At 45.9% G+C, this 9,053-nt stretch overlaps 1 protein-coding gene across 1 annotated transcript; it reads left to right on the plus strand.

Moving 5' to 3' along the window:
- The first annotated feature begins 925 nt into the window (after window positions 1-925).
- LOC136548716 (uncharacterized mitochondrial protein AtMg00810-like) lies at window positions 926-1,246 on the plus strand. The gene has a single exon (XM_066540143.1). It carries the CDS (start codon window positions 926-928, stop codon window positions 1,244-1,246), a length of 321 nt encoding a protein of 106 aa, XP_066396240.1.
- Window positions 1,247-9,053: the final 7,807 nt, after the last annotated feature.

The raw sequence follows: 9,053 nt of genomic DNA on the forward strand, positions 1-9,053 counted from the left end.
CTCCATCGACATCGATCAAGTTCGCCTCACCTCTAAGCAACATCATAGAGTTTATGGATGCTTTCCACGATAGTGAGGAGGTGCGGTTCCGCAGGCTGGATGACATCGTCGGCGGCACAGGGTCCTCAGGCCTGGCGGGTCGACTGCTAAATGACCTAGAGCTGCTTCTCATCAGTGTAGAGGAACCACCCACGTTCACGCTGGTCGAGCACGATGTAGATTGGCGATGGGCAATTCTGGAGGAGATGAAGGCGATCGAGGAAAACAAGACTTGGGAGCTCATCAATCCACCTTCAGGATGTTATCCAATCGTCCTGAAGTGGGTGTACAAGGTCAAGCGGGATGAGCGGGGCACCATTGTCAAGCACAAGGTGCGCCTCATCACCTGAGGCTTTGTCCAGCGTGAGGGCATCGACTTCGAGGAAGTCTTTACGCCGGTAGCATGCATGGAGTCTATCCGACTGCTGCTGGCTTTGGCAGCAGCGAAGGACTGGCGTGTCCATCACCTAGACATAAAATCAGCCTTCCTCAATGGTGAGCTAGCGAAGACGGTCTTCGTCAGGCAACCTCTGGGTATCACCATCATGGGAGTGAAGCATAGGGTGCTCCGACTGCGCAAGGCGCTCTATGGGCTGTGGTAGGCCCACGAGCGTGGAACGCCAAGCTTGACGCCATGCTGGGTGAGCTTAGGGTCACGTGGTGCGCAACCGAGCACGCGCTCTACATGTAGTGATGGGGGAAGGAGGTGCTCATTGTCGACGTGTATGTGGATGACTTGATCCTCACCGGTGCGCGTGCGGAGGACAACGACAGCTTCAAGCGTAAGATGGTGGCTCATTTTCGAATGAGCGATCTTGGTGCGCTCTTCTACTACCTCAACATCGAGGTGAGATAGGGGAAGGAGGTGCTCATGCTCGGTCAGAGCATGTATGCCTTGAAGCTGTTGGAGCAGAGCGGCATGAATGAGTGCAAGCCATGTGTGACTCTGATGGAGGAGCGGCTAAAGCTAACGAAGGCCAGTACCGTGGCGAGGATAGATGCAACACTCTACCAAAGCACCATCGGCGATCTACGCTACCTAGTCCACATGAGGTCGGACATTGCATTTGCCATAGGCTACGTCAGCTGCTTCATGGAGGATCTCCGAGAGGATCACTGGGCCACAGTGAAGCGGCTGCTGCGCTACGTCAAGGGGACGGTGGATCAGGGGATCGTCTTCCCAAAGACTAGCAGAAGTGGGCTGTAGCTCACTGTGTTCAGTGATGCATACATGGCAGGGGATATCGACGAATGGCGGAGCACCTATGGCGTGCTCGTCTTCCTCGGGTTGGCTTCAATCTCATGGTTGTCATTGAAATAGAAGGTGGTGGTGCTGTCCACATGCGAGGCAGAGTACATGGCGGCGACCATAGCGGCATGCCAAGATGTGTGGTTGTGCCAGCCGCTGGGCGAGCTGACCGGTGTGGAAGCTCACCCACCAGCACTGATGGTAGACAACCAGCCCGCCATCGCCCTCGCAAAGAATTTCGTTCTCCACGACTGGAGCAAGCACATCGATATCAAGTTCCACTTCCTCAGGGACTGTGTCGATGGAGGACAGATCATCATCGAGTTCATCAAAATTGGTTGGCAACTCGCGGACGTCCTCACCAAGCCGCTCGGACGTCTTTGGTTCACGGAGCTGAAGAAGATGATCGGCATGGTGATGGTTCTAGGGTTAGCAGTAGGATTAGTGGAAGAATTGTAAAGTAATCTGCTGCTCTCTCATCTCTAAACGGGCGGTAGGGGCAGGCGCCGAAAGGGCTCCCTACTGCTGCACTGTAGCTACAGCAGGGGTAGACACCGAAAGGCTCCCCTTTCGCATTATAGCTACAACAGGGGCAGGCGTCAGAGTTCGCCCTGCTGTTACATCTAGTCACTGTAGCAGCATGGTACTCTAGCATGTTGGCATACTAGGATTAGATGGGTAGAGTTATATATATAGCTTTCCACTACAACTCAGTAAAGAGAGCGAGTTCAGTTTTACTATCTCCTCTACAGAGCTCTGGCCAATGATGGTGCTTGTATTGTGTGTGCGCGCTCTGTTCTTCTTCCCTCTTCTACCTCCAGCCATAGTGTGTGGTCGGCAACGACGGTGAGCAGTCGGCTCACCCATACGAGAGATCTCAGGACCAACGGAGGTGGCCGCTGGCGCTGGGTCGGTGGTGACCAACCCCGAGGAGTTCAAGTGGATGTTGGACGAGCTGTTCCTGCTCAACGGCGTGCTCGGCGACTCCATCCCATGGCTTGACTAGATGGACCTGTAGGGGTACATCAAGAGGATGAAGAATCTCAGCAAGATGTTCCACCAGTTCCTGGAGCACGTCGTGGAGGAGCACAACCAGCGCCGGCTGTGCGAGGGCAAGGACTTCGTCCCCAAGGACATGGTCGATGTGCTGCTGTAGATCGCCGACGACCCGACCCTTGAGGTCGAGCTCGACAGGGAAAGTATCAAGGCTTTTACCCAGGTGAGTTATTCTATTTTTTGTGAGAGATGCTGATTCTATTGGTCCTGTTTTACTCGCGAGCATATCTGCAAACACTGTCATTTCATATAGTTAAACAACTTCAATAATACACGCCATTTAGATTAGTTGAAGTAGACAATGACAAAAACTAGTTTTCATAGGAAGTAGGAACACATGTGGCCATATCATCAAGTGAGGAGCGAAAACATGTGTAGCTAATGAATACAATGTTTATTTCACTAGTGCAGCAAGACTTTTTGCTCCCGGTTGGGAAACCCCATTAGTCCCGGTTTCCCAACCGGGAGCATCAATCCAGGACTAAAGGTACCCTCCTTTAGTCCCGGCTTGACGCCCAGGACTAAAGGGGGACCTTTAGTCCCAGTTGGAAACACCAACCGGGAGTAAAGGAGGCCTCCAGGCCTGGCCAGGGACCGCCACGGGGCAGGACCTTTAGTCCCGATTGGAAACACCAACCGGGACTAAATGTCCCTTTTTTCCTTTTTCTGGTTTCTATTTTTGGTTTCTTTTTTTATTTAATGATTAGTTTTGATATTAAAATACATTTTTGAATACGCTGCTAATAGTAATATATATGTGTACTTCACAGCGTAAGTTTTCGTTCGAACTTTGTACATAAATAATAAACGAATATACGCGTACATGCATATATATATGATGATCATATATACACATGTTATTTTATGTACATATATATGTGCATACATATATATATATATTACAAAGGTTTGATATATAAATTGTTTATGTCCTTAGCAATTCACTCCTCCAGATTTGGCATCCACGTTTCGTTCGGGTCATTGTAGAACTCGCCGTTGGGGTTGATGACCTGGTCATTTAGAAATCCTGCTATAGTCTCTCGAATTGCTTTAAGTTGGTCAGTCGTATGACACTTTTCCTCAACCATTCAGTCTTCAATAAAAGTTAAAGGAAAAAGTATTAATATATATATATATATGTATGTGTATTGCTCATGTAATTACTTATACAAATGAGAGCAATAAAGAAATTGTAAATATACGATCAAAATAATATAAAGGAAAAAGTATTTATATACGTACTTTGAGTTGCTCTTCGGGAGTTCTCTTTGAGTACGCCATGATGAACTCGCAAACATAGTATCCGTAGTAGTTGTTACCCTGCTCTTGCCTTAGAACCCACTTTTACGACAAAAAAATCAATTAGGGTGAATTGAAATCATCATATGGTGTTAATTGAATATAAATGTGTAGTTATAGTACTTACTTTGTGTGCAATTACACCCAGTGGCACTTTGTAATGTTTCATTTTTTGTTCCTCAATGAACCTTTTCCAAACCCTGTTCCCAATAAAATAAAAAAATAATTTAACCTTTAATAATTGTTGAGAGATCAGCGCCATTATATATATATGTTGTTATAGAGAAACTAAATTAATTACCCTTGTATAATATCTATCATGTCTTGATACTCCATTTGCGGTTTTCTCAACGAGTCTAAGATTTTCAATCTACTATTGGCCATATCGATGACCATCAATATCCAGTGATTGCTGCATAAACATATATATATATATATATATATATATATATATATATATATATATATATATATATATATATATATATATATATATGTGTGTGTGTGTGTGTGTGTGTGTGTGTGTGTGTGTGTGTGTGTGTGTGTGTGTGTGTGAGAGAGAGAGAGAGAGAGAGGTAACTAGCTAGTAAGGAAATATTGATGTCCCATATATATGATCGACATTAATTACTTATAATAACACTCACTTGAAGTTGTAGGGGAAGAGTATCTCCTTCTTGTCGCGTTGGTTCACTAAAAAATTCATGAGATTTCTCTCAGGTTGAGGCTTATAATCCTTCGGGGGGTTAGGGTGTTTGTATACGACATACGGATCAACGAACCCAACATCATTATCCTTTCTCTTTCTAAGTTCTGTCATCTCATATCTGCGTACATAAAAATTGTGAATATATAATAAAGAAATTGTGAATATAGTAGAAAATAATCACACTTACAGACAATAGCAGCTAATGAGACTTTTGTCGAGAGAGTCCAGGTGGCATAGTTGGTGTAATTCTGCAAGCTCGACATAGATAATGTCATTGCCACGGAAGTAATGGTGGTTTCTAATTCTGATAGAAAGATAGATTTGTCCCGCATCAGACGCCGACATGTACCACCTGTTTAGCAGGTACATTTGCGTACCCAATTCACCTAATTTCTCTGGGTTGTAGAGACTCTGGCCTGGTACAAATTTCTTGTAAGGATCCACTTCCGGAGCAGATGGTCCTTCAGCGATCACTTCGGCAAGGTTCAAACTAGTTTCCTCATAAAACCGAAGAAACGACTCATAGCCGCCTACCTCCACCACTAAGTTTAAGTTTGAACCATATTCGTTAGGAACGACAAGGGGGGGATTGATTATTGTGACTGTTGTCCGAATTGTGCAACACCTTTCCCTACTCTCTTCTTTTTTTGCATCGACTCATATGACTTGGTGAGAGAGCGGTCATAGTCCGATATCGGTTGTTTCATGGCACTCTTAAGAGAATCCCGTTTTTTTGTTCCAACTTCTTTCTTAGCTGATCTGGAGGTAGGAAGAAGTATGTTGGCTCCGGGTTCTCCCTCGCTCATCGTGCCTATTTTGCACCTTCAAAGAAATCTGTCACTTCTTTTTGTAATGCATCCTTTAATTCCTGTTCATTTTTCTCATAAGATAGTTTTTGGGGAATAACTGGATGAGTATTTTCTTTCTGCTTCTTTGCTAGTGGGCAGGGCAACGGCTTCGTTTGTGGGGTGGACCTCTTAGGGGCTGGCTTCCTTGGAGGCGGGGGAGGCGTTGGAGACCACCTTGGAGGTAGTGCAGACTTTGGAGGCAGTGGAGGCGTTGGAGACCTCGGCGGAGGAGTTGTGGACTTCCTTGGAGGCAGCGGAGGAGTTGGAGATGGTGGGGATGCAGCAGTGCCTTTGAAGGCATCTTCATTGCCCTGAGCACTATGATGGTCGGGAGAAGCAACAGCTGGACTTTGGTTGGTGGAGGCCCTGCTTTGTGAGTACAAAAAATAATGAGATATAAGTAAATACTTATTATTAGTCATGCCCATAGAAAATTATCAAAAAATTGTTTTGTTAACTTTTGTCCGCACCTAATGTCTGCTAGCGGTGGAGTAGACACTCTAGGGATAATGATGTAGCGCTTGCGCCATAGTATATATGCCTTCTCTGCTTCTCCTAGAGTCTTCTCTCCATCACCTCTAGGAATGTCAAGAGCTAGATCCTCATAACCTTTGCTCACTTTATCCACTACGACCCTAGCATATCTAGGTTGTATTGGTGCCCCATGAATTCTTGGTGTCTTGGTAGGGTCTAGAGGAGTGAAAACACCGACAGCGACCTTGATTGTGTCATTCCCCCTTGGAACATGTAGCTCAATTGATGTCATTGGAGTAGTGACATCATCCATGGGGAAGCGCAGCGCTGCGTCATCTTGCTTTGGCAGCTCAGTGGAAGCGCATCTGCTTTTCAACTAACCAGGGGGGCTAATATTAACATTCATTCCTGGCTCTGATGCCTGCCTCTGGGCACTCATTGCTATCTGCACTTGCTTTCTAATTTCTTCCTGCATTCTTACTTCCATTGCTTTTTCTCACTCCTTTGCTTCAAGCACCATTTCCTCCAACATTGTCACCCACGCTGCTTGCTCCTCCTTGCTTCTTTGGCGGCTTTGGTAGGTTTCCCTGTCATTAGGGAAACCATGAACCCATGGAGTGTTGCATCCTAAGCCTCTGGTTCGGCCAGTGTGTTCAGCAGTCCCGATGGCATACATCAGCTCACTCTTCTCTCTATTGGGCTTGAACACACCAATCTCTTTAGCTTCTATAGCAAAAGCCAATCGGCGTGCTGCTATTTTGAGTTTTTGCCCATACACTACCAGGCCGGTCTGTGGGTCAAGTCTTCCCTCATGACCAAAAAACTAATTCTTCGAGCATGGGGGCCACTTGGCTGATTCTAGTTCGATCCCCTTGGCAATAATGTCCGCTTTCATTTTTTGCCACTTCAGAATGGCAGTATCGTAGCCACCTAATCCCATGTCATGGTGGTATACCTTTTTTTGGGTATTCTCTTGGTTCCTTCTCACCTGTGCCTCACCCTCTACTGATGTCTTGTACTCTATGAAATCATTCTAATAGGGCCTCTGTTTTGAGATCGGGCCCGTAGCAGTATTGAAATTCAGCGTTTCGTTCTTCTTGATGTATGTGTTGTATTGGTGTTTCTTCCAAGTCTAGAATTGTGTGGCCATCTTCTTCATAGCCCACGATCGAACTAGCTCCTTCAATTCATCATCGCTGATATCATCATAATCATCCGCTTGCAACGCGAAATGGGCAAGGATATTATTCCAGAGCAAATTCTTGTCAACATCAGAGACAAAACTAACATCAGGCTCGTTGATCTTTTTCTTCCATTCATGGATACTGATCGGAATTCTATCCCTTACAAGGTACCCACAGTGTTCCATGAATTTCCTTTTATGTGGACCAAGTGGTTCGCCTGTCTCGATGTTGAATTCCGATATTATGTACCAGCCCTCCAGTGGTTTCTTCTTTCCTCAAACATTTTTGCTCTTCGCCGTTGTGGTCGCCGATCCAGAGGGCTACATATAAAAAATAATAAATAAATATCTTTTGTACACAGAAATATATACAATATTCACATATAATATATATTTAGTATATATACCTCACCTGTATTTTCTTGCAAAACATTTTCTTGCTCATTTTCAAGAGCTAGGTATTGACTTCCGTCATCAACATCCTGCTCACTAGCATTGGCAATAATATTCATCATTTCTTCCTCCATGTTGTCTCCCGGGGCAGCCATATCTAACAAATTTAACAAAATTTAAGTCACATATATAAACAAGTCATATATATACAATAAGTCATATACAAATTTATCCAAGTCACATATATATAAACAAGTCATATATGTAAACAAGTCATATATGTACAATAAGTCATAAACAAAATAAATCTAAGTCATATATATAAACAAGTCATATAAACAAGTCATATATATAAACAATTCATATATGTAAACAATCATATATGTCAACAAGTCATATATGTAAACAAGTCATATATGTAAACAAGTCATATAAACAAGTCATATATATAAACAAGTCATATATGTAAACAAGTCATATAAACGACGAATTCGCCCTAGCGAGAACGACGAATTCGCCCTAGCGAGAACGACAATTCGCTCTAGCGAGAACGACAGGGCGAATTCGTCGTTCTCGCTAGGGCGAATTCGTCGTTCTCGCTAGGGCGAATCGTCGTTCTCGCTAGGGCGAATCGTCGTTCTCGCTAGGGTATACAACAACGGGGCGGCGTTGCTCCGCATATACAACAACGGGGTGGCGTTGCTCCGCATATACAACAACGGGGCAACGTTGCTCCACATACAACACAACGAGGCGGCGTTGCTCCGCATACAACACAACGAGGCGGCGTTGCTCCGCATACAACACAACGAAGCGGTGTTGCTCTACATACAACACAACGACGGCGTTGCTCCGCATACAACACAATGAGGCGTTCCTCTGCATATATCACATACAAACACGTATCGACGTACGTAGGGGTCGGCGGTGACGATCGACGTACGTAGGGATCGGCGGTGATGACGAGGCAACAGGGCATGGCCGGCGGCCGAGGCTCCTCCTCCTCCCTTCTTCTTCCTCCTCCCTTCTCCTCCTTCTCCTCCCTTCTCCTTCTTCCTTCTCCCTTCTCTCCTCCACCTCCCTTCTCTCCTCTACTGCCCTGCTCCTCCTCTCCTTCGATCCGGCGGTTCAGGGGGCAGGGCACCAGTCCGGTGGCAGGGACGGCCGTGGCGGAGCAGGGCCGGGACGGCCATGGCAGAGCGGGGCCAGTCGCGGCGGAGTGGGGTCAGGGCGGGGAAGGCCATGGTGGAGCGGGGACGGGCCAGGGTGGTCGGGGGACGACGCGTCGGTGAGCACGCTTAGTCGGGGTGTGCGACGTCGGGGAGGAGGAAGAAGAGGGGCTAGGGTGGGCGCAGAGGCTATATAAGGGAGAGGACCTTTAGTCCCGGGCGCCACCACCAGCCGGGACTAAAGGCCCTTTAGTCTTGGGCCCTGTTAACGCCCAGGACTAAAGGTAACCTTTAGTCCTGGCTGGTGGTGGCGCCCAGGACTAAAGGTAACCTTTAGTCTCGGCTGGTGGTGGCGCCCGGGACTAAAGGTTTTTTTAGTCCCGGCTGGTGGTGGTGCCTAGGACTAAAGGTTTTTGGCGGGCGGCCAAACTGCAGTTTCGCTGCCCGCCAATTCACTAGGATCTTTTTACACAAATGATAAAAGGATAGTTAATTGCACAGAAAATTAAATAAAAGACATAAAAATATTTAAAAAATATATAGATTCTATTTTTCTTTATTGCACACAGGAAAATTATGTGACCTAAAGTTTTAATTTTTTTAACAAGTTTTAAAACACAATATAGTGTTTAAA

Source organism: Miscanthus floridulus, chromosome 4 (genome assembly GCF_019320115.1).
Source record: "Miscanthus floridulus cultivar M001 chromosome 4, ASM1932011v1, whole genome shotgun sequence".
NCBI classification, from domain to species: domain Eukaryota; kingdom Viridiplantae; phylum Streptophyta; class Magnoliopsida; order Poales; family Poaceae; genus Miscanthus; species Miscanthus floridulus.